Source organism: Mustela nigripes, chromosome 13 (genome assembly GCF_022355385.1).
Source record: "Mustela nigripes isolate SB6536 chromosome 13, MUSNIG.SB6536, whole genome shotgun sequence".
NCBI lineage: Eukaryota > Metazoa > Chordata > Mammalia > Carnivora > Mustelidae > Mustela > Mustela nigripes.
The window spans coordinates 112,402,854-112,428,187 of record NC_081569.1 but is presented as its reverse complement, the minus strand read 5'-3'; the positions used below and the strand labels follow the sequence as shown (position 1 = coordinate 112,428,187).

Genomic DNA, 25,334 nt, shown 5'->3' with positions numbered 1-25,334 from the left:
TCAATGGGCTGGAAGACTCTGCATAGTTAAGACGTCTATTCTCCCTAAATAGATTGATAGACTTGATACTTGATACAACCCAAGCAAAATTTGTGGGGAAAATACAAAGAACCTAGTACAACTATCACAATCTTGAAGAAAAAGATTGAAGTTAAAAGACAACACCATGAGAAATCAAAACCTACTATAAAACTATAGTAATTGAGACAGATTGATGTTGATACAAGAAAAGACAAAATAGAAAAAACAGACCATAACAGAGTTTGGAAACAGACGGACACAAAGTTAGTCACTTGATTTACACCAAAGCCACCACTGCAATCAGTGGGGAAAGACTGTATTTTCAACAAAGCTATTGAGGGAAGGGCACTTGGATGGCTCAGTTAGTTAAGCATCTCCCTTTGGCTCAGGTCATGATCCCAGGGTACTCAGATCAAGATCCACATCAGGCTCCCTACTTGGTGGGGAATCTGCCCTTCCACTTGTGTTTTCTCTCTCTCAATTAAATAAATTTTTAAAAATTAAAAAAAAAACAAGCTAGTGGGGGAAAATAAAGAACACTGACCCCTACCTCCTATCAAACAAAGACTAATTAAAAATGGATCATAAATCTAAATATGAAAAGTAAAAGAAGCTTTAGGAAAAAAAAGGAATAGAAAATTTTCATAATTTGAGGCAGGCAAACTGGCATAAGATCTAAAACAGCATTAACCATAGAAGAAAAGATTGATAAATTAGACTTCATTAAAATTAAAACCTCTCTTCACCAAAAGACACCATTAAGAGTAAAAAAACGTGGGCGCCTGGGTGGCTCAGTGGGTTAAGCCGCTGCCTTCGGCTCAGGTCATGATCTCAGGGTCCTGGGATTGAGGCCCGCATTGGGCTCTCTGCTCAGCAGGGAGCCTGCTTCTCTCTCTCTCTGCCTGCCTCTCTGCCTGCCTCTCTGCCTACTTGTGATCTCTGTCAAATAAATAAATAAAATCTTAAAAAAAAAAACAAAAAAAAAACTTTTCTTCCTGAGACATACCTACTACAGACAAACACTACAAAAACAACAACAAAAAAAGCATCCCTTCCCCACTCCTGCCAGCTGGGGAACCTAGACTTCTTCACCGGGCTGTTAGGAGGAGCTATAGCCCTGCTACTGGGGTAGTAGCAGAGAAGACTGAGTGCAGAGCATGGATTTTATCCCTTTTGAGTGGTAACAGCTTCCCCCAGTGCCACTCCATGGTGTCTAGGGTTAATGATTCATTGTGGCTACATGATGAAACCTCAAGAAAATCCCCAAAACATGCGATCTGGAGAGCTTCCAGGTTGGTGAACACATCCACATACGGGGAGGGTGATGTATCCCACCTAGAAAGATGAAATGTGTTAGATTTATCTTTTTTAATGAAAGGGAATTATTTTCTCAATCAACTTTACTAAATTGCAAGAAGCTTTATAAGTTCTTTTCACTGGCTTTTTATACAATTGAGATATAATGGAAAATATCCTTTTATAAACCTATTTATTTGGAATTTCTTTTCATTTATATGGGCCTTTGCTTTCTTCATCCCAATTTAAGTGGTCCTAAATAGGAGACCTACTCTCAGTTAACACAGCAGCAGCACTCATTAATGCTTTATCACAAAATAATAAATAGAATAAAAACTACAGTATGAGACAGGATTCTTAGAACAACTACTCAATCTTTAAGTGCAAGTAAATACTAAAAATGAAGGTTCTGTAAGAGAGTTTTGAGAACCCAGCATGGGCCATAAAAATAGAGTTAACTGGTTTGATCAGATTCTTTTTTTTTTTAAAGATTTATTTATTTTATTTTTTAAAAAGATTATTTATTTGAGAGAGAGAGAGAGAGCACGAGCAGGAGGGGCAGAGGGACAGGCAAAGAGAATCTGAAGCAGACTCCCCACTTAGCATGGAGCCCAATGCAGGGCTGGATCCCAGGACCCTGAGTTCATGCCAAGTTGAAATCAAGAGTTGGCCACTTAGGGGTGCCTGGGTGGCTCAGTGGGTTAAAGCCTCTACCTTCAGCTCAGGTCATGATCCCAGTGTCATGGGATTGAGCCCCGCATCGGGCTCTCTGCTCAGCGGGGAGCCTGCTTCCTCTTCTCTCTCTCTCTGCCTGCCTCTCTGCCTATTTGTGATCTATCAAATAAATAAATAAAATCTTAAAAAAAAAAAAAAAAAAGAGTTGGCCACTTAACCCACTGAGCCACCCAGGCACTTCGATCAGATTTTTTTTTCTTACTATTCATGTTCATAGATACTCATTCCAAGAATAACTTCACTAGTAGAAATAACTAATACCCATCTTACTAAAAGTAAGTCAGATTAGTTCTGTGTACTATGACCATAATGCTCAATTCTCTCAAATATATTTTCTGTTTCTTGTAGCCAGTATTCTTTGGAAAATGTAGCAAAGGCGGGCTAGTAGTTGTTCTTACCAAATCATCTCTCTCCCCTCTGGCCATACTGATAAATCATGTTTCCCAGCCTCCTTTGAAGTTACGTATAAGCAAGTCAATAAATTCTGGCCAGTGGGATGTGGGTGGAAGGCTTGGCCATAAAACCTTCCCATGCATGATCTCCCTTTCTTGCCCTTCATCTGTTGTCCAGATACAGAGGATCCAATGGAGAGGAGCATGACAAGGTCCCAAGGGATCATGAAACCACCATCTGGAAGAAGCCTGGGTTTCCAAATAACCTCTTGGTAGAAATTCTAAGGCATCTGACTACAAGCATCCAAGTGGAACAGAGAGGTAATAACTAAACACTTGTGCTCAGCCTCTGAAATTGTGTTTTTGTTGTTTTGTTTTTAAAAGAACAGCCTATCTTGATAAATACAGAGTACACATGTTGGTTGTGACCCTGCAAAAAGATAATAAACTTTCCTGGAGAAACTTGCTAATTGGTAAGTAAGCTCTTTTCATCAGCTGTCCTTCTTTGCTGATATATTCTACTGAACTTTTGAGGCTTATCAATACTTTGAAATCCAACATTTAGAGCTGTTTTTATTTTTTTAATTATTATTTTTTAAAGATTTTATTTATTTATTTATTTGACAGAGATCACAAGCAGGCAGAGAGGCAGGCAGAGAGAGAGGAGGAAGCAGGCTCCCTGCTGAGCAGAGAGCCCGATGCGGGACTGGATCCCAGGACCCCGAGATCACAACCCGAGCCAAAGGCAGAGTCTTTAACCCACTGAGCCACCCAGGTGCCCCGCTGTTTTTATTTTAAAGCTTATTTATCTTTAGTATTTATTTAGTATAAATATAAATATAAATATATATAACATATTATATATAATATAAATATATAATATATAAAATATATAAATATATTTATAAATACAAATATATTTATATAATATATATAAAATATAAATATAAATAAATAGTATAAATTAGTATTATTTATTTAGTATTTATTTATTAGTTATCTCTACACCCAATATGGGGTTTGAACTCACAACCCCAAGATCAAGAGTCACATATTCTTCCAATTGAGCCAGCCAGGGACCCCTCCCTCCTTGCCCTTTTTATTTGGTCATGTTCATGAGAACTTATCACTTCATGGATGGCATCTAGCTAAATGGCAAATACATAGAAATTCAATTTCTACTGAGGTCTCAAACTGCAGAACAGAGTTAAGATGACACTGTGATCTGAAAGAACAAAGGAGCTATAAGGATTTTGGAATTATATTACCACACTATGTACCCTGAATCATTTAATATTCAAAAAATTAAGTATATTAAGTGCCTTTTTCTCTTTCTACGATCTATAGTTGTGAACCTTCTGAACTTGCACAGGTTCTTAACCTTTTTTGTGTCACAAACCCTCTGTAAATCTGGTAACCTTTATCACCATAATGTCTTAAAATGAATACAATACATAGGATTTTTTAAAACATTTGAATTAAAATAGTTATCAAAATATTTTTAGTATGTGGGGTGCCTGGGTGGCAGGCACAGTGGGTTAAGCTGCTGCCTTCAGCTCAGGTCATGATCTCAGGTACCTGGGATCGAGTCCCGCATTGGGCTCTCTGCTATGCAGGGAGCCTGCTTCCTCCTCTCCCTCTCTCTGCCTGCCTGTCTGCCTACTTGTGATCTCTGTCAAATAAATAAATAAAATCTTTAAAAAAATATTTTTAGTATGTGTTGTATGTGTCTCTATTGACAGATTAGTAAGCTATAAAAGTGGGTCTAATAATTACTGCAATTTTGAAGTAGTGATGAGTGGAAATGACATTTGGAGATAACAATTATTGTGAAATGAAAATATTTGCGTTTTCTATCAGAGTAACAAGTATTGCTGGTACTAAGTGGTTTGTTGCCTGCATTCATAACAACAACAAAAAAAAAGGTGACATTTTAATTAAGAGATAATGAAACTAAAGATAAATATCTGATTTTATCCATGGAGTTCAGGTTAAGAGCTCCAGGACTGGAGATTTCTTGAGAACATCAACAGTGTTTCTCTGAGTGGTGGAAATGTGGGTGGCTTTTTCTTCTTTTCTGTATTTTTCAAATTTTCCACAATAAGCAAACATCACTTTTATAATTTTAAAAGACATCACGTTATTTACCCTATTGCTTGGTAAGATTAAGGGTATAGAAATAAAATTGGAAAAACAAAGTAACACTTGAAGAAGATCCTTTGGGGGAAAAAAAGGAAACAAAATCCGGCATGAAGATGGAAAAATGGAACCTGACTCATCAGAGACTTAAAGCTGCTAAGACTGTTATGCCATTTATCTGTATAAACAGAGGGAGCAATTCTTTCATACAAGATGCTGCCTCGGGTGTGAAGCGCCGTAACTCTAACGGGCCACAAGCCACTTTTAAGCCACATCCAAAGAAAAAGAAAGAAAGAAGAACCCACAGGCCGCTATTACTCATGAGCTTGGTAATTTTATTATCCACACCCTGTGCATCTTCCTCTCTTGCTAACCTCCTAGCCAGGACTCATCTACCTACTCAATGCTCCAAGCAGCGGTTGGGAAGAGAGAACTCCCAGCCACCGAAATCCAAACTTCTTACCAGGCTCTACAAGACCCTCTAGGATCTGAGCCCTGCAACTACCTTCCCAACTTCCACATTCAGTTTTGTCAGCCTCTTGATTCCTCCAGGAAGTCAACCTTGTTCCAGCCTCGGGGGCTTTGCCTTTCCTGGCCCTCCAACCCGGCCAATTCCTCCTGCAGAGCTCTCCCAGACCAGTCTGGCTCCTCGTCCGTGCCCCTGCAGTGTCCTCAGACTCCCCTGACTGCCCTATTGCAAGTCCCCAAGCCACCCCTGCCCGTCCTGTTATTGCCAGCAGCACTCTCTGAAATTACTTCCATACTGTTTCTTCTACTAGGAGGGACGCTGCTTGAAGGCAGAGACCTTCAGCACTGGTCAGCGCTGTATCTTCAGCACCTATAACCGCCCGGCTCAGGAATGCACGCATGCACTCACGAATGCGTGAGTGAGCGGGAGCCTGGAGTGAGTCTCTACCTGCGGACTCTGGCTGAGAAATAGAAAACGGTTTGCCGAGCGAAAGCGCGTTAACAGTGGTTTTAATCGGCCGGTTGGGTCAGCTCCCCGCGAATCTCCGGGGTAGTCAGCCGCAGAAACACAGCCCAGCCGGGGAACGCGAAACACACGACGGCGGACCCACGCCTCGCGCCTCGCTGCGGTTCTGCGGCTGCGCGGAGCGTGGGGCGGGGAGGGGCGGGTCTGACGTCGCTCCCCGGAAGTGGGTCCAGAGCCGGCGAGAGGGCGCTGGCGGGTGGACTAGAGCGGCGCGGTCGGGTGGGAAGGGGGCGATCGGGCCATGGAGGACGAGCAGAGCTTCTCGGATATTTGCGGCGGTCGCTTGGCCCTGCAGCGCCGCTACTACTCCCCGTCCTGCCGGGAGTTCTGCCTCAGCTGCCCTCGGCTGTCGTTGCGCTCGCTCACCGCTGTCACCTGCACCGTGTGGCTAGCGGCCTACGGACTCTTCACCCTCTGCGAGGTAATGGCCGGTCGGCCCCTTCCCGCGGTCGGAGTCGGGCGCTGGAGTTGGGAAGGGTCTTTGGGGTCATCGGGTCGAGCCCGGACCTCCTGTTATTGGGTCGGAGGGCGGGAATTAGCTGGTTCCGCCGCTGGACAGTTGTTTTCTTCACCTTTGGTGAAGTTTTTTACACCTGTACTCTCCCTCTTGTGGGTCTTGTGGGTGGGGCGCTGCGGTTCCACCCAGCGTACCTTTAGTTAGTCCTTGCACCACGACCTAAGGCTTTAACGTGCATGTGCTCCACATGGTACACGCCCACGGGAATTCAGTTCCAGGAGTTCTGAGAACTATTAAGTGGATCGTCCTTATCCATCACTTCCATTCCTCAGAGGAGTCACTGCTAGCAGCACCGTATGTAGTCTTTTTTTTTTTTTTTAAGATTTTATTTATTTATTCGACAGACAGAGATCACAATTAGGCAGAGAGACAGGCAGAGAGAGAGAGAGGGAAGCAGGCTCCCCGCTGAGCAGAGAGCCCGACGCGGGATACCATCAGAGGACCCTGAGATCATGACCTGAGCCAAGGCAGAGGCTTTAACCCACTGAGCCACCCAGGCGCCCCTGTAGTCTTAAAGAACTGCCTTTGTCTCCACAATGAGCTTGATAGTTCTTCCTAATCTGTTTTTCAAGATAATACTCCCCACCGCCCCTTCCCCAACTTTTAAGTACTTTCTAAAGAATTGTGAAGTTTTGGAGATGAGTTGTTTCTGTGTTCTTTCTAGACTCATTCCTACTTTAAAAAAAAATTTTTTTTGATTTATTTATTTGACAGATCACAAGTAGGCAGAGCAGCAGGCAAAGAGAGAGGGGGGGAAGCAGGCTCCCCACCAAGCAGAGAGCCCGATGCGATGTGGGGCTGATCCCAGGACTCTGAGATCACAACCTGAGCCGAAGGCAGACGCTTAACCCACTGAGCCACCCAGTGCCCCTCCTTCCTATTTTCTGAGCATCTGTTTTCACATGTCTAAAATGGAATTGCTCTCTGCCATGCCAGCTTAACAGTGTTGTGAGGGTCACGTGCAGTAGCTTTGTGACAGCCCTCAAATAAAAGGAGTCATCCTAAATGCCCTTTTCAGGATGAGTTTAGTTTTGTATGTAGTGCCCTGAATTGAACATATTATCCTAGGAGTGATCTGACCAGAACTATGGCTATTTATAATTTGGATCTTGTTTTCATTGGCTTTTTTATGATCAGAGCATGGTGATTTGGTGTAGATAATATGCAGAATTAAGACTGCTCCAATTTGTACCAAACTATATCTAAAAGTTTGTTCAAAAGTCAGTTGAAGTAGTTAAGCTGCCAAGACAGTCCTTCTCCCTCCCCTTAAAAGGATTTAATTTATAATGTAGTTGAATTTTAATACTAGCCTGTGTTCTGGTCACGTGGTCATGTGAGGAGGAGGGAACGTATAATTGCTTAAATGCACCCTGACTGCCAACTGCTTTCCTGAATGTCTCATTTCTTAGAAGAAAACCCAAAGTCACAAAGCTAGTAAATAGCATACATGGCCTTCAAATCAAACTGGTTTGTTTTTGTTTTTAAGAATTTTATTTATTCATTTGACAGATCACAAGTAGGCAGAGAGGCAGGCAGAGCGAGAGGAAGGGAAGCAGGCCCCAGCTGAGCAGAGAGCCCGATGTGGGACTCGATCCCAGGACCCTGAGATCATGACCCGAGCCGAAGGCAGTGGCTTAACCCACTGAGCCACCCAGGTGCCCTTGGGTTTTTTTTTTTTTTTTAAAGATTTTATTTATTTGTTTGACAGATAGAGATCACAAGTAGGCAGAAAGGCAGGCAGAGAGAGGAGGAAGCAGGCTTCCTGCTGAGCAGAGAGCCCAATGTGGGGCTCGATCCCAGAACCCTGGGCTTTAACCCACTTAGCCACCCAGGTGCCCCTCAAACTGGTTTTTAAATTCACAGTTCTATTAAATTTGCAGGTTATGGGACGCCTGGGTGGCTCAGTTCTTTGAGTGGCTGCCTTTGGCTCAGGTCATGATCCCAGCGTCCTGGGATCGAGTCCCACATCGGGCTCCTTGCTTAGCGGGGAGCCTGCTTTTCCCTTTGCCTCTGCTTGCTACTCTGTCTGCCTGTGCTCACTCTGAGAAATAAATACATAAAATCTTTAAAAAAATTGCAGGTTATTACCTTATTTATTCCAATCTGGAATGCTTTTCCCTCTTCCTTCTCTTAATTAAGTATATCTCAATAACCACTACCTCTTCTGTACTAGTGAAAATCCTTCTTGCTTGGAAGTCTTCATGGGATATCCTGTGTGCTTTGATGTCTTTCTTGCTCTCTCTCTCTTTTAATCCTTTCTTAGGTAGTTATACCCAGTTTCATAGTATTCTCCAAAAATATCTTATGTGTATTAATTTTGTCTCTTACACATCTGTAAGGGCCAGGACTGAATTTTATTTCTCTCTATTCTTCCATAATGCTTATTGAGTTCAGAGTATGAACCAGACACTGTACTAGATACTAGGCATTTAATTAACTCAAAGTAGATATTTCTGGATCATCAGAGACCCAGCACATAGATTTTTCCATTCTCCATTCATTAATCAACAAGGAATTACCTAGCACAGAGGTCAGCAAACTTTATCTTTAAAAGGCCAAATAATAAATATTTGAGTCTTTACAGGTCTCTGTCTCAGTCTTCTGTTTCTTTTCCTTTCTTTTTTAACCATTTAAAAATTGGTGAAACCATTCCAAGCTCAGAGTGGACCAGACAAAAATAGATCAGGCCCAAACAGATTCTTGATCAAACACTTACTATGTGTTAGATGGAATGAAGTAGAAAAGTATTTTCAAGGAAAACCAAAGGCAGTCAGTAGTTAAAGCAGCAAAACCAGATTTTATTCAGAAACTGTTGCAATAGGAGAAAAGCGTGCAGAATTGGGCTCAATTCTGAATACAGAAAGGACAAGTGGGAATTGATAGCCAAGGAGCACAGTCGGGAGGGTGGATGGAAAATGACTGAAAACAAACCTCAGGGATAAAGGGGGATTCTGGCTAACTTGACTTGACATGATTCTTGCTAAAGGCAGGCCAGAGTGATCAGAGGCCAAAGATTTCTCTCTAAACCGACTTAGCAAGATTCTCGGTACAGCTTGCTGAGCAATGCAGGCCTAACAAGGATGGACACCCAAGGATGAGGGTTTAGAAGAGTGTGATTAGGGTTAGGTCAGAGGGAGCATCTTACCAGTAATAAAGTATAGATATTTCTGCCATCAAGGAATGATATTCATAAAGTACTGAATCTGTTTTGTTTCTAGGTCATCAGTGATTTTGTTCTCTGTGCCATCCTTCTAAATAATAGCTTTTTTGGAAAAAGAAAATGGCACCAAAAAATGTGCATCAATAGAAAAACACATTCAACTTCAGAAATGTTGAAGGATTGTAAATGTGTCTTAGAATCAAAGGAATAAATACCCTTTTTTGAGCCTTTAACACATAAGTTAGTCATTTCATCTACTCAGTCAGGCTTACCACATCAGTTAGTCACTACCCAAAAGAACTAGAAGAGCTCCAAATGATGTGATCTTTATTATTAAACAAAGGAATCAGGAGGAAAGAGGGCTCTTGAGGGCATAAGAGGCTCTTAAAGGCCTTTTAATTATTTTCATGTTACTGCTCTTCCACTGCTGTTCTCATCTTCAATCTTTCTACATGGCCTGGCAGAGTAGTAGTAGTTTCATAGTAGTTTCAGGCATCAAACCTCAAGAGGACGTGACCTTTTCTTCCTTAGATCTCTTTTTAGGATGGGCTTCATTTTCCAGAGGCCCCTTCAGCAGACCTCCCCTTGTATAGGCCAGAGTTGTGTCATTTGTCCATTTCTAAACCAGTCATTGGCAGTAGTGGAAACCAATCATGATTCCAAGTTCTGTTAGGAAGGAGGAGTGGCTGTTGAGAACTGTCTGCTACACTGTGCTAAAGCATTTTATTATTGTATTGTCTGATCTTGCACGGTATATTCTACTGATGAAGCATGAGAGGAAAAGGTCTGAGTCCTTAATTTTCAGTTTTGAAAGAAGAACCTCTGAGAGTGGTGTGATGGTGGGTACTATTTTGGTGATCGAAGTTCTCCTCCTACACCTATCCATTTGTTGTCTGGATGTACTTCATCAACGCTTTCATAGCACTGCAGAGCTAAAATAAAAGTGATTTTCTCTTCCTCCATGCATGTTCCTCCCATCTTTTCAACTCACCATAGAACACAGGCTTTTTTCCATATTGCATGGAGTGGACCAGTTAAACAGCAGAGATCTGTGTGGAGGACCATTTGGTAATCTTACCACCTGTATCTGGCTCTTTCTTCAGAACAGCATGATCCTCTCCGCTGCCATCTTCATCACCCTCCTAGGGCTGCTTGGTTACCTCCATTTTGTCAAGATTGACCAGGAGACTCTGTTAATCATTGACTCCCTTGGCATCCAGATGACTTCATCCTATGCCTCTGGCAAAGAAAGCACTACCTTCATAGAGATGGGCAAGGTGAAAGATGTGGTCATCAATGAGGCTATTTACATGGTAAGTAGTTAAGTTGTAACTATTACAGATTTCTCTGGAGGAGGTAGCCCAAGGCCGTTGCCAGAGTCTAAAATGAGTCTTAATACCTTGATGTCAAAGAATTAAACTTGAAGACTCAGTTCCGGGATTGTAGTGTTTCCTTTTTGGCTGGCATGTCCATGAACGATGAAAGTGAAACTTACATTGGAAAGGTCCATTCCTTTATTGTTACAGAGCTATAGCAGGTTTTCGTAGAAAGGAAGTCAGCATTTCAAATTTTTTAGTCCAGCTTCAAAATCATTTTTTTTTTTTTTTAAGATTTTATTTATTTATTTGACAGACAGAGATCACAAGTAGGCAGAGAGGCAGGCAGAGAGAGACAGAGAAGCAGGTTCCCTGCTGAGCAGAGAGCCCGATACGGGACTCGATCCCAAGACTGGGATCATGACCCGAGCCGAAGGCAGAGGCTTCAACCCACTGAGCCACCCAGGCACCCATCAGAATCACCTTACTTTTGTTGCTGCTGACGTTAGAGAATGAGAATATATTTTTTTCTTCACTTCAAAAGCAATCTAATAGAGATAACTGCTTATAAAAAGCTTACAGCCTTCCCTTGAAGAAAAAGAAAACAAAGTGAGTTTCACTTAGATCTCTGTTTGGTGTATTGTCTTACAGCAGAAGGTGATTTACTACCTCTGCATTTTATTGAAGGATCCAGTGGAACCACATGGGATATCCCAAGTAGTACCTGTCTTCCAGGTGAGCACAGAACAGTTGTCTAAAGTTTCTTCAGAAAAATTCATTACCTTTCCCCGTTCTCTGCATATCCACTGCTACTTATACTCAGTAGGAGTGTAAACTCTAGTTGCCAAGAGTATTTGAGGACATCTGACAGCTATTTTTTTTTAAGATTTTATTTATTTATTTGACAGACAGAGATCACAAGTAGGCAGAGAGGCAGGCAGAGAGAGAGAGAAGGGAAAGCAGGCTCCCTGCTCAGCAGAGAGCCCAATGCGGGACTCGATCCCAGGACGCTGGGATCATGACCTGAGCTGAAGGCAGAGGTTTTAACCCACTGAGCCACCCAGGTGCCCCCAACAGCTATTTTTAATTAAAGTTAGGATTTTAGTTATTTCAAAAGTTTCTTTCTGAAGCAAATACAGGCTTTCAGAAATATTACACATTTATCCAAATTTTAAAGAAAAAAAGCAGCAGTTTCTGCCTGTAAATCACCATTCATCTATTTTGTTAGTCTGCCAATATATGATTTTACATTGATGTCCATTGATCTGCACATACTGTTACACCTAATTTATGTCTTGCTTTTTAAATCTAATGTACATATATATATATTTTTTAATTTTATTTATTTACTTGACAGAGAGATCACAAGTAGGCATAGAGGCAGGCAGAGAGAGAGAGGAGGAAGCAGGCTCCCCGCTGAGCAGAGAGCCCGATGCGAGGCTCGATCCCAGGACCCTGAGATCATGACCTGAGCCGAAGGCAGCGGCTTAACCCCTGAGCCACCCAGGCGCCCCTCTAATGTACATATTTTCATGCATCAACAGAATCCATTATAATTATTATTTTAAACAGTTATATTATCATGTTGAGTATCAGTTTATTTAGCCACTCTACTGCTAGCTTTTGAAATCATCTCCAGGCTATTTTTTGCCTTGCTTTTACATGAAATACACAAACAGGATTATAGGTATGTAGACTATTTATATATATAGTTAATTTTGCCTTATTGCCCTTCCTTTTCTCCCTTTGGATTTAAGACCACTAAGCTAAAATTCTTTTGCATTACAGTTCAAAATTATTATTATTATTATTATTTTTTAAAGATTTTATTTATTTGAGAGAGAATGAGTGAGAGAGAGCATGAGAGAGAAAGTCAGAGGGAGAAGCAGACTCCCCAAGGAGCTGGGACTCGATCCTGGAAGTCCGGGATCATGACCCAACTGAGCCACCCAGCCGCCCTCAAAATTATTTTATTAAAGCTTATGAACAGGGGGCTCCTGGGTGGCTCAGTGGGTTAAGCCTCTGCCTTCGGCTCAGGTTATGATCTCAGAGTCCTGGGATCGAGCCCCGCATGGGGCTCTCTGCTCAGCAGGGAGCCTGCTTCCCCCCCTCCCCTCTCTCTGCCTCTCTGCCTGCTTGTGATCTCTCCCTCTGTCAAATAAGTAAATAAAATAAAAAAAATTAAAAAAAAAAAAAGCTTATTAACAGTTTCATAGATTTTTACAGTTTGAGATTTGGCTCCAGAGATTGGACAACTTTACCATACTTTTGGGAATCTGTACTTGTTTTTCTATAGTCTTGGCTAACAGCGGGTTTAATTATTTGTTTCCTTTAGTATGTAGGTAAGGGAATTTGAAGTTTCTAAATCACTTCTTAAATGACAAAGAGATTTTTCATCTTTCCTTGAATTACCTCTTTTTCCTCTTGTGATAATGAACTTTTATTAAATATGCTTTCCACATACATTTTTCCCATTCTGTGACTTTTACTTTGGGTTGTATCACATTTCATTGTACAAAATACTTTTTAATATTTATATATTAAATTGCCCTTCTTGTCCTTGAAGACTCTCACAGCTTGTGACATTTCCGAGAGGGTCTGTCTTTTGTTAGCCTCTTGCTTCCTTAGCCAGTTAGATGCTGTGTGGCCCAAACTCCTGCCTCTCCGAGCTCACACCTGAGTGGTTTAGACCCCTGCTTTGAGGAGAGCTTGTGGTTGCACTGCTAAGCTCTTTTGTTCATCTTGACTGTGCATTTCTTCCCTTTGGAATTCAGAGTACCAAGCCCCGCCTGGACTGCTTGATTGAAGTGTACAGGAGTTGCCAGGAGATCCTGGCACACCAGAAAGCGGCATCAGCAAGTCCATGAGTCCCAGCATTTCAGAAGGCCAGTATTGTTTTCCATGGGAGAGGACTCCTAAGCCATAGTGGCTGGTTTATTTTCTGTATTCTAAACCATCTGGTGGACACAGCTCTAAGAACCAGGATGGATGCAGTGGATCTCAGAGCCACAGAGCAGGTGACTGGAAACTGCTCATAGTGTGATGTGGAGCAAAGTATTTGTCTGTTTTAGTGATCCCCTTGTAAGGTTCTGCCTACTTTATTGTTTGAGGGGAGATCTTAAGCGGTGGTATGTCAAAAGTAACATTGACAAAGAGCACTTTGAAATTCCTAAGCACATGCAGGTTTACATTTTGTAGAGTTTGTGGCGCAGACATGGGACACTGACAGCAGATCTCTTAAGAAACTAATTTCCTACTACACAGTACTTCTGTGTTAAAGTCAAGCCCTTCGGGTACTGGTGACTAGGAAGAAATGTCCTACGAAAGACCAGTCTCTGTGCACCTAGCTCCCGTGTTCTGTACAGGGTTAATTTATGATGACTGTCTTAATAAATCGATCCCCTTCCAAAACATACACAGTAATTGTCTGGTTCACAGCTGCTTTTTATTGACAACATGAACACAGCATTGCAGTCATGGATGTCAAGCACATTAATACTCTGCTGTTAGTCAGCATTGTCTAGGGTTTAGAAAACGTCTTTTGCTGAGAGGGGTGACACCAAAGGCTAGACAGAAGTTCGACTTTGGTTTCTACACCTTAAAAAAGGATAAACACACCAACTGTAGAAGCCTTTGATTATAAGGCAGTTTCCTCTGTGTAGAATTAATAAACTGTGGGAGGATTTCTGAAGTGCTGGGAAGGAGATAGGGTGGGGGAAATCGCTTGACCCCCAAGTTCAGTGTGAACACAGCTCCATCCTTGCTTGCTTTTTCCTTAGAATCCTGATTCCTTTTTTTTTTTTTTTCTCTTTAAACTCCCAGGTGGATAAAATTATCCTCATGGGCCTGGAGACCCTCAGGGTATTATAAACCAGAGCCGTAATTTTACACCAGTACAGGAGGGGTTGTTTGGAGCCTGTGGTACATATGACGTGTGACTTGTTTGAGGTAGAAATGTCTCTCTAATTCCTAAATCCTGGGGGAAAGGCAGCAATAGAAATGAGAGATGGCTATAAAATTTCCAGTCTTGCAAAGTCAAGTTCACTTAAAAGAGGCAGACACTATCATGTGCTGCTTTATTTTTTTTTATGCTTTTCCGCTTAAAGGGTGAGAGAGGGGAAGCCTACAGCAGCTGAGGTGTTCAGATAACCAGTTCCAGCCTTGAAGTTCTTACAGTGTGCAACACACAGACACACACTTCGCTGAAGTCAAAGGCTTGGTTCTTAGATGCTACTGCTAAACCCATACAGTTTTCAGCACTTTATTGACAAATGCTCAGACTGCCTCAGAGCTATGAAATAAAACTCAAGTTTCTCCAATGCTGGAAAATCAGAGCATGAATGAACTCTTTCGTCTTTTTTTCTCTCAGGGGAGGGTGGAGACAAGGATCATCTCTGAACTCAACATAAGGTCTCCATTGGGGTTAGGGGGTATTTGTATCATCAGGATGTTCTTAGCCTATGTGCCTTCTGCCCTCGAATTAATTCCTAGCGGAAGTTCGCCAGAAGTCTTGAGTAAATCCAGGCCCACAAGCCTGGATTCTGTTTCTGTCTCATCTTTGGTGGCCTCAGAAAGCAGCAAAAAACGGTGCATTTGTTTGGTCTTTCAAAGAACAAGGAAACAAGTGATGACCACCCCATCCTACAGTAGGAAGCACAGCCTTCACTGAGCCCTAGCTAGTGGTTAAAATGAGACAGGGAGAGGTCGCGTTGGACTTACCCCCTGCCCTTGCTTGTACCCAGTTGGGCTGACAGTCCAGTGTGAGGGAGAATAGCTTCAATCTCAGCAGGAATAGTGCCTTTCCTTGTCCTGCAAAGACAGGAGCTGCTGCCCCAGAGGGCACTGCAAATGCCTGCTCTCTTACAGTGGGGAAGGGAAAAGGTGAGTCTCTTCCTTTTTCTTCAGCCCTGCCAATACCTTTCCCATCTGGGACCAGCAGTCCAGTTTTAATGAGTTCTAGGCTTTTGTCACAGTTCAGGTGAATTGGAAATTTTAGTCCTATCTTGTTTGGGGATGTTGGGAAAACTTCAAGTATAAATCCCCACATAAGGACCATGTACAGTATAAAAGATACTGGCCTTCCCAAGAGTATCCATGCAGAAAGCCTTAATTTACAGCACTGATGCCCTCAGTAACCAGTAACAGTAGACCATCCCAGTCTGTGTCTAGAATCGGGCAGGATCCAGAGCTCAGTATTCTGGTGAAAAAAAGTGGTTTTTATACTGGGTCTGGATTTTTAAAAGTTGGGCCCTGAAACATAAGGCACCTAGAGAGTAAAGGCTTCAGGGACACTAAACTAGACATTTCATAGAACAAACAGAGTGGGGTTGGGGGAGGGCTGTCCGGCCCATCACAGTAGTATCATACCCTAGGATACAATCTCTAATCCCAGAGGTACCAGGTGGTTTGGGGGGAAAGGGGTAGGAGAAGCATTCACAGCAACGTTGGCCCTCTGGCAGCACACGGAACAGAAGCAAAGAACTGCTGTCCATCCAGTTCCCATAGCCGGTGGGCAGCGGGCGGGTTGTTGCGGGGGTTCACAGTCGCAGAGCAGTGGTTCATGTAGCTGGCCATGATGAACGTAGCCTCTGCAATCTTGAGACAACAGAAACAAAGGAATTCAAGTTGCCTTGGCTTGAATGCCGGCTTTCTCACATACTAGCTGCTATACTGGGTGCATAACCTTCCTGGGCTTCAGTTTCTTATCTCTTAAAAATACCTGGGAGAAAATGTTGAAAGGGGATCATTTCTGGGAGGTTCAGAGGCCCAGTGAAGTGGGTGCCTGTTGGTCTGAAGGGCCACTGATGCAGAGTACCCTCCTGAGAACAGGAGAGGCGATACTCTGCTCTCTGCTCACCTCCAAGCCAGGGAAGTGGGCCTCCCTGGAGGAAGTGTCTGTGTATCCTCTCCTTCGGCAGGGGCAGCATTAAAAGGAGGAGGTTGGGGAAACTCCAATTTTAGGATTAAAACAACAGGGTTTTCACTTACCCTCAGAAGGGAGTCAGAAACTATAAATCAGAACTTGGGTTTTGGGAGTCTTTGTTATTTTTGCTGGTCTGTATCTCCCGCACCAAGCAGGATACAAAGCCCTTAAAGCAGAAGCGGTCTCTGGGATGGACTTTTAAGACCGTAAGGAAGGGGGAGCACGTGCAGACTGTCCCACCTGGGGACTAGTGTTGGCAGAAGCCAGGAGAAGAGCACACAGGGGAGGCAGCTGGCTGCCCTGGCCCCCGGTCTGCTGCAAGAGCAGCGAGTAGGCACCCGCCTCCAGCCTGTGCGGTGCTGGGCTGCGGGGGCTGAAAGTACCATGTGGAGGGCAGGGGAGCTGCTGGACCAGAGCGCGTGCCCTCTCAGCCAGCCCCTCACCCACCGGCTCGGCAGGGACTCGGAGCTGCAGCCCTACCTGAACCCTTCGGAGGACTGATTACAGCCAAGACCAGACTTTTACCTGGGGCAGGGCCCTTGTAGAGGCCGTCTTAACCCAGCTTCCTTAATTTCAAGCCCACCTCCTCATTCTAGAGAGATCCGAGTATCATGTTTTAACAGCTGTCAGACCCACCTTGGGAGCGGCCATCCGGAAGAGCAACTTCTCAATGTGGCCTTTTCCAGAGCTCTGGTCTGGAATGGATCTAATCACAAGCATGAAGTCATCTCGGCAGCCACCGAAGGTCATTACTGAAGAGTAGGGGTAAGTGACGTGCACTTGCTGTGAGAAGAAGCCAGTCAGTTCTGGGGAAACTTCCCACCTGCCTCCGGAGATGAACCAGCACCCCCTGTCTATTCCAAGCACAAGTTGTCTTAACCAGAAAGGGAGAACTTGGAAGTGGTCCTAACTTGGAGATCTACATCTTGAATGTCTACAAGCTGTGTCTAGCCTAGAGGAAAGCAAGGCTTGGGTAGGGTGGGTTGGGAAACCATGGTCCCTTAGCTCAGCTCTTTGAGTCCACAGAGAAGAAAAGGTGCTGTTAGAAGGAAGGGTCAGATAGCCAGCCCTCATTCTTTCCTACCATAGTGCTGTAGTCCAGGATGCTGACACCGTCTTCATTCACAGCAATCCACACCAGAGAGCTGTCCTTGGAAAACATCTGTGCAGGCTGGGGAAACAGGAAAATCCCATCAGACGTATCCACAGCTAGGAATGCTAAACCGTAAGAGATTTTGGAGGAAGAAGGCACATCCAGGAATCTGCTAGGCAGTGATGTCCAATCTTTTGTCTTGGAAAACATGAAGGATGGTATTTGTACAGCATGCTGAAGTAAACAGAAGACATCTGGTCTTGGGGCTCTGGCCACCCAATTACCATCTCGAGAGGAGAGGGGTACCCACAGCACACAGGTTGAGAGACTCTGTGCTGCTGAACAAGGCCAGCCCTGGCTGCTCAGTCACGGGCACAGAGAGCGGGCTGTGTTCTCCTAGTGCTCACAGACTGACGGCATTCCACCCACAGTCTCTCCCAGCTGAAGTACATCTTGGTTCAGCCAATTTCCTAGGGACCGTGAAACAAACAGGAAAGCAAGAATGCAATCTTATGGGCTTTTGGCTTTACTAGTGAGAAAAGTGGTTATTGGTGGACAATTCCTGGAATGACTCATTTTCACTGCCCAGCTACAATAGGGCAATCCAGATTTTCTAGCTCTCCTACCCAAAAGGCTGGGGAGAGGGAAGGACATGTCCTCATTTTCAGAAGCTTTTCCCAACCTCCCGGACTGAGAGGGCCCCAGGCTCCCCTGTTCTATGCCTTTATAACCCTGATACTTCTTTGATAGTTTGTAAAATGACAGCTTGTCATTTTATGACAAGCTTGTAAAATGTGTATTTAGAGAGAGAGAATTTGTATTTAGAGAGAGAATATATATGATTATCTGATTAACAAGTATCTCCCCTACTAGATGGGAAGCTCCACAAAGGCCAGGATGGTATTTGATTCGCTCATCTCTTGCCTTCTTGAACAGTGCCTGAGACCTAATAGCTCAACAATTCTTTCTTGAATGAATGAGTGATCCACTGTCGAATCTGTACCATCAGTGAATAGGATCGTGACCCAGCTTTGAGGACATGGTACTCTGATTACGAATATGGTTCATGCACACCAGACAGCTGGCCAAGAAAAGTTCCAGCTGAGATTACTACTGGCCCCCTGGGCTTTGTGCAGGTGAAATTAACTCTTGCCTGAGTGGTTAAGGAGTCCCCCCTGGCCCTCCTAAGTCTGCAGAGACGTATTTGATTAGATTATATATTGTTCTTTTATACTCTCTTAAAAATGGAGGTATTCTTGAGATGGCTGTCATGTCAAGTTTGACATGACAATGTGTGTATCAATTAGTTGGTCCTCTATTTCTTCTTCAGGGATAGCACTGAGAGAGAAGTCAACAAGGAAGGATGAAGGGACACCTGGGTGGCTCAGTTGGTTAAGTGTCTGTCTCCAGTTCAGGTCATGATCCCAGGGTTCTGGGATCGAGTGTCGTATCAGGCTCTTTGCTCAGAGGGGAAGCCTGCTTCTCCCTCTGCCTGCAGCTCCTCCTGCTTGTGCATGCTTGCTCTCTATCTCTCAGAAATAAATCAGATTTTTAAAAAAAAAGAAGAAGGAAAGACGAAGGTCACCCAGAAATCATCCAGGCCCAAAAGCAGTGACCACAATTCTGCTCTGGACCATGGAAAACGGAGGCCAGAAATGGGTGGAGAAATAGCGCCCTCTGCTGGTTGCTATTGTGCAGGCCGGCCCTCCAGACTGGACTGGCTCAAAGGGGATCAGATATGGACAGTAGCGGGAGGAGAAATGTAGGGCACATTGCTGAGGGTGTGGTAATCACTCCTTCCCCTGAAAACCACTGGCACTTACCTGAGCAGCAAAGAGCTTAGCACCAAAGAAAGGCCATTTCCGGGCCACCGTCAGGTAGATGCGGATGCACTCAGGAGGGGAGCAGCCCTGTAGGGCTGCCCACTTTGTGGTCAGCAGATCTGCCAGGTGCCTGGTTTGGATGGATGGAGAGAAATGGGCCAGTGAAGGGCCAACAGGTTTTCACTGCAGCTCTGAAGCCTTTCCCCACTCTACAGCCCCTGCCTCCCCACAGCAACTCCCTCCAAGATCTGGCCAGCCTACCTCAGCTGTTCAGGGGGTGCCCCGTGTCTGTAGCGCCTCGGGTAGAACCTGTCTAGGACCTGCTGGAGATGATGCTGAACCTTGGCAGGGGGAGGGCTCCCGGGGCCTGGTGGGCTGGGCCTCTCTAAGTCCCCATATTCTACCTGTGTTGGAAGCACACAGAGGGCAGTCAAGAATCTGGAAGTGGATGGGGTGGGGCCGGGGCTGCTGGGGAGGTGAAATCAACCATCACTTCGTTACTTCATTGATGGGGTATGGACAGATGCGAAAACACTTCTCATGACAGACCCTTCATCTCACAGTTCACGGACCCTAGAGAAACCACCTTATGGCCCTCGATGATTATTTATATTCACTTTCCTTCTGCAATGGAGGTTAAGTGCCTTATCCAAAGACTCGGTTCATTAGTGGCAGACAAGGGAGAACTATGGATCTTCTGGCTTCTAATCCAAACATCTGAGATCCAGGACTGAAGATGCTACAGATCCTAACATGTTCCAAACGTGGCCTTCGGAATCACAGACCCGGCTCAGGTCCCCGTTCTGCCATCTGCTGGCCTTGTAAACCTGAGCAAGTACTTAAATTTCCTCATCTGTTACACGGGGATAAGAAATACACATGACATACTCAGCAATGGATCCTCTACAGAGCATTCAGTAAATGTTTATTATTTCCCCTTCCTCTCCAGCATGCAGAGTCAGATGCTTTCTCATGCAAACCAAGAGGGCATCCCAGATACCTTTGGCAAGACAGCCTCTTAAAGGTAACAGAGAGAAGAGTCAAAGTCTGAATGCACCTTCCCCTTCCTGATTCTATTTACAATGTTTTACAGTTTTAAGTACAAATCTCAGCACATCTATTATGTGACATACATCATTTCAGTAGCATACTTAGTACAACCCTGTGGGGGACAGGCAGGGAGGCATTTTTGTTTCCACTGTACAGAGAAGGAAACTAAAGCACAGACCACTGCAGTGACTTGGCCAAGATCTCATGGCGGGAAGGTGGCCAGCTCTCAAAGGCAGGGCTCTGCTCTGGCTTCCATGTCCAGAATTCTGCGTGTAATGTGTATCTGCAGTAAAGGGCTCTGATGGTAAGGAGTCAGCTTCCCTCCATTGCCAGAGACAGCAGGGTCTGCAGTTTCTGGCTGTGTGCTATGTGCCCCCTGTGAGTCCAAAGATGGTTCCCTGGTCCTCCCAATTCTTGCACAGAACCTTACCTGGGCCATTAGGGCGGCCATCTCAAGCGCCAACTCTTTGTTGACAGGAAACCTCCCTGCCACGATCTCCCCACTGGTCTGGGAGGCGAGCAGCAGCCGCTCCCGCTCTGTCTCCCCTTTGACTTGACTCCGAAAGTACAGCCTACAGGGAAGACAGCGAGAAACAGCCAAGACTCAGCTGGGATCCCGAATGGATGAGGTCATCTTGGCATCTGTTTATCTTGATTTCCAAAGAAAGAAGCTACTTTTTTTTATACCATCTGTGAGACTCTTTTTCTATTGCCTCCAGAAAGATTTAAGCACAACACAGGGCAGATAACGGGGCCATGAGATCTCATGCCAACAGTGGCCCGGGCCATACCTAACTACACCCTCCCCTACTGGATTTGCTCAGCGGAATCTGCTCCCCAGAATCACAGCTTCTCGGGGAACTGGAGGAGTTGAAGATTCCAAGAGAATAATGGAAATCATGTGCCTGCAGACAGATCTGGGATAGGATTTTCTTAACCAAATGGACTAAAAATCACGGTATCTCCTATATTTGCTGGAATTGTTACAGGAGCTATTTATTCTTGAGCCTTAAATATCTAGTGCTCATGAGAAATTTCACTCTTCTAATGGAACCCTTGCAGCCATCCCACAAGGTTGGTCTATTTTCTTGCCGGGGGTGGGGGGGGAGGTGTGGTGTAGTGTGGGTGTGTGTGTGCACACGTGTGCGCAAATACATGCAGGACAGGGACTGAGAGCCTGAACTGCCCAGGGTCTCACTGAGGATCACCAGAGCCAGCCTGGGCCACCAACTAGTGTCCACAACACAGTGCTATCTGTGGGTGTGCTGTCTGTCCAGCACAGGCCAGCCGGTGGCAGTGATGAGTGCCCCCCTCCCCCACCCCCGGGCAGCACTCCAGACCTGTTCTTGTACATCAGCTTCACGACACGTGTGCCACCCTCAGCCTTGCCAGAGTGCAGCTCCTTCACGGCTTGCTCCCACTTGGAGATGGCATCACAGATCTACAACAGGCAGGAAAGGACAGTCAGAAGAGGCCCTGACAAGGGGAGCAGGTCCCATCGGGGGCAGGCCTCAGGCACCTGGGACTACAGGTGTCTTACAACCTCCCCCCAGACAGAGCGGTAGAGCCCGGGCATGGCATGAGCAGCAGAGTGTGGGAGGCTGCCCCCCACTGGCCTTGACACCTAAGGGGGCCTCCCCAGAGGCCAGGCAGCCCTCTGTCAAAAACCGTGGCCTCCTATTACCAGCTCCATTTCCCTTCCCCCAATCACTGTTGTCTTCAACAAGTACCCCCAGAGGCCTACTGTGTGACCGAGCCTTAGAGACACCCAGACATTTACAAAGGGGACATGTGTGCAGGATTTCCAGGCAACAGGAAAGGATTACAGGAGCCGTTGTCCTGTCGCCTTAAAAAAAGCGGACTTGGAACCAAAATCCTCAAACTCATCAACGCTACAACACATTCCCACAAACACTTAACATCCCCCATGACGCTACTCCCAGACCACAAGACAAGATAGGTGGAAATCCCATTCAAGGGCTTTTTACTTGTAGATGTGCCACATAGATCTACCTGCTTCAAATATGGTCGAGCCTGTAAGTGTAGCAGAGGCCCTGACAGGGCAAGTATGAGCTGCAGTGCACAACACACAACTGGGGACCCAGGGGGATGGTCATCTACCTCCGCATGTGCACAGGGACAAGTGCCTCCCTGTCCTTCCTATACCAAGCCAAGAAGCAGCTTTTCCCCAGGATACAGCACAGCCCCTCAAGGGCTGGAGGAGAGAACATATGGAGATGTTCTCTCCAGGGACAAGGGCAAAAACAACTTTTCTCTGCCTGTACAGGTAGGTTTTAGCATGCCACAGAATGCTGGCCAGAGGGAGCACCTTGAGCTCCCAATCTAACAGACTATGCAGCAGGAAGGCACCCGCCAGAGGGGCTCTTGCCCTACCATCCAAACCCCAAGGCCCAGAGGGATCCCAGGAGGGGCTCAGCTGGCTCAGTGGGGAGCCCATCACCTTGATGCTCCCATGCAGGCAGTGTTCCAGGTCCCTGCCAGAAGGATCGTCTGTGAAGAGGGCAAAGCCAGAGTGGGAGGACTTCCTCATGCCCGTCTCTTGGTTCAGACGCTGGAGGAACTCATCAACCGTGGAGGAGCCATCAAAACCGACCACCTGCGTGGGAGAGGGATCAATCCCAGTGGAAACTTCCCAAGGAGCTCGTGAGGGCTAGTGGAGGGCTGTGAGTCTGGAAGGTGGAAAGTCTTGGCTGCAAGGAGCAAGGGCAAATGCAAAAGCCAAAGGAAGCTGGTTTCCGTGGTCCCATGCAGAGGGGTGCGTGCTTTGGGGACAAGCCCGCCCGCTGTAAGCTGGAGTCAGCGGCTCTGCTGGCCCTCTGCCACCACACTTTTGGAGGCGTTTTATCATGCCACCCTCTCGGTCAGCGTCTCAGCTTCCTGTCCTTGCAGTGGCTTCGAAAGATCGACTTCCAAGGGCCAAACAGTGAAGCAGTTTCGCAATGCAAGCTCTTCTTTCCCTGCACTCTGGCACTCACGGTCCTACCCACCTCCAAATCCCAAGGCTGCCCTCTGCTGGTTTGCCTGTTCAGAATCAGCCGAGGGTACCTGGGTGGCTCAGTGGTCATAATCCTGGGGTCCTGGAATCAAGTCCCACAGTGGGCTCCCTGCTTCTCCCTCTCACTCTCCTTCTGTGCTCCCCCCAAATAAATAAATAAAATCTTAAAAAAAAAAAAAAGAATTGCCAAGCCTAAGGAGGTTTAGCAGCCCTCTGGCCTGAAGGTGTTCCCTGGGCGAGGGCTAGGAGAGGATGGAAGAAAGGGAGCCTGTGCAGCCTCTTCACCTGGTAAGTCCCATTGGTGAAATGCACGGGGATGCTGAAGGGTGAGGAGTGGTGGAAGGGGTTGCGTAGCAGGATGGACACGACTTCCATGCGGGACGGCCGGGCCTCCCGCTCCCCTGTCTGCAGCGTCCGCTCCACGGCCCGCTGGCAGTAAGTGGCATACTGGCCAGTTTCATTTCTAAAGAGACAGGAAGAAAGACAATCCCAGGGAATCCACTCATCCCTGCTACCTTGATCCCCTGGCCACCGACTGTGACCCAGCCAAGACCTCATCTGCAGTGGGGCTGGCGGTGAGAAAAGCCCAGAATGCTCTGGTCTGTGGTGATCATCCATCATTCAGGGTCTATCTGCTACAGGTGGCTTGTACAGATACTGTCTCCAGAAGCCAGAAGAACGGGGACATAGACCATGAAAATGTGGGGATGATCTGGGGACGCCCAAAAAGCATGCATGCATACAGAGACTGGGATGCAGAGCAGCCCAGGCCTGCGCAGACCTCTGTGCGCCCGCTCATGTACACAGCGCCAAGTGAAGTCTCCGTGATCACCGTGCAAACCTCAGGGGCAGGGCAGTCTGGTCCCTCCTGGTCCCCCACGGCCCGCCCGCTTCCCCCAAGGTTTCCCACATGTGGTCGGCAGGGCTGGTGCTGTGTGGGAAAGGACGCTCACTCACCGGGGGTCCGCGTGGCGCTGGAGCTGCTGTTTGACGTACCAGAGGAAGTGGTGCTGAGGCAGGAAGAGTGGGGCGCACAGAGCCAGGAGCTGCCAGCACTGCAGGGCACAGGCAGCATGGGACGGGGCCCATGCGGCTCTGAGCTACTGAGCCCTCAGCACTCTCCAAACCAGGGCTCCCCCAACCCGGTGTGGCTGCCAGCATGGCCAACCTGGTCAGGCCCCGTCCAGAGCAGCCATCACAAGATCTGACCAGCCCAGCCGAACAGGAGGCAGCCCACAGGCTACCGGCGCCCTCCTCCCACCTTCCTGTGCCCTGAGCAGCAGCGCCCCCCCAAGGGCTCCCGGCCGGGCCCCCGCCCCCCCCCCCCTCACCTGTATGAGGGAGCACTTCTGAGGCGGGCGGCCACTGGTCTGCTTCATGAGCTGGCAGTAGATCTCACTCTGCAGCTCGGGGTGAGCCAGGCAGACCTGCAGGGCCGTCTGCGCCAGCGACACGTGGTAGTCCACCGAGGCTGCCTCCACCGGCACGTTGATGAAGAGCTGGCAGGACTGGCAGGGAGAGGACGTTGGGCACGGGCGGCCCCACAACCCCTGGGTTAGTATCCTTGGTGACAGTGGGCACACAGGGCCATCCCCACCGCGGGCAGCCCTTCTGAAGAGGGAGCAGTGCCCCTGCCTGAGGGCGACTCTGCGTGCTTCTTGGCTGCTCTGGGATGGCAGCATTCCTTCTTTAAATGTGTCCATTACATAAGCAAGACATCCATTTTTTTAAGAGAATATTCAGACAGACACAAAGAACATTCTAAAATGGGTCAGGATCTCTCAGGTTCAGAAGCAACCTAAACCCGGCCTTTCCTGCCGTTCACTCCAGGAGGAGGAGGGTTCCTGAACGGGGAGTCT

At 46.3% G+C, this 25,334-nt stretch overlaps 2 protein-coding genes across 7 annotated transcripts in view; one reads left to right on the top strand and one right to left on the bottom strand.

The window, feature by feature from the left end:
- The first annotated feature begins 5,727 nt into the window (after positions 1–5,727).
- PIGH (phosphatidylinositol glycan anchor biosynthesis class H) lies at positions 5,728–13,985 on the top strand. 4 transcript variants are annotated; one of them, XM_059373455.1, is made up of 4 exons: positions 5,728–5,998; positions 10,358–10,567; positions 11,258–11,305; positions 13,345–13,985. In XM_059373455.1, the coding sequence occupies exons 1-4, from the start codon at positions 5,819–5,821 to the stop codon at positions 13,435–13,437; spliced, it is 531 nt and encodes a 176-aa protein (XP_059229438.1). In that variant the 5' UTR covers positions 5,728–5,818; the 3' UTR covers positions 13,438–13,985. The 4 variants fall into 4 exon arrangements, with proteins under 4 accessions (XP_059229438.1, XP_059229437.1, XP_059229436.1 ...); XM_059373454.1 differs by having other exon boundaries at positions 11,225–11,305; XM_059373453.1 differs by having other exon boundaries at positions 5,729–5,998; positions 11,222–11,305.
- Positions 13,986–14,350: 365 nt separating this feature from the next.
- The window catches only part of PLEKHH1 (pleckstrin homology, MyTH4 and FERM domain containing H1), a 49,399-nt gene continuing 38,415 nt past the window's right edge, over positions 14,351–25,334 (bottom strand). For all 3 annotated transcript variants that reach the window (XM_059373450.1, XM_059373451.1, XM_059373452.1), the window contains exons 19-29: positions 24,807–24,983; positions 24,433–24,530; positions 23,761–23,938; positions 22,921–23,076; positions 21,800–21,900; positions 20,890–21,031; positions 19,671–19,813; positions 19,410–19,539; positions 17,578–17,664; positions 17,130–17,276; positions 14,351–16,165 (exon numbers count right to left, since the gene is read on the bottom strand). In XM_059373450.1, coding sequence (XP_059229433.1) covers positions 16,004–16,165; positions 17,130–17,276; positions 17,578–17,664; positions 19,410–19,539; positions 19,671–19,813; positions 20,890–21,031; positions 21,800–21,900; positions 22,921–23,076; positions 23,761–23,938; positions 24,433–24,530; positions 24,807–24,983 — 1,521 coding nt within the window. In that variant the 3' untranslated portion in view covers positions 14,351–16,003. The remainder of the gene's footprint in view (positions 16,166–17,129; positions 17,277–17,577; positions 17,665–19,409; positions 19,540–19,670; positions 19,814–20,889; positions 21,032–21,799; positions 21,901–22,920; positions 23,077–23,760; positions 23,939–24,432; positions 24,531–24,806; positions 24,984–25,334) is intronic.

Coding starts and splice junctions, on each gene's coding strand:
- PIGH (XM_059373453.1), top strand. CDS start 5,819: ATGGAGGACGAGCAGAGCTTCTCGGATATTTGCGGCGGTCGCTTGGCC. Junction 5,999..10,357: donor GACTCTTCACCCTCTGCGAG/GTAATGGCCGGT, acceptor CTCTTTCTTCAG/AACAGCATGATCCTCTCCGC. Junction 11,306..13,344: donor AAGTAGTACCTGTCTTCCAG/GTGAGCACAGAA, acceptor TTTGGAATTCAG/AGTACCAAGCCCCGCCTGGA.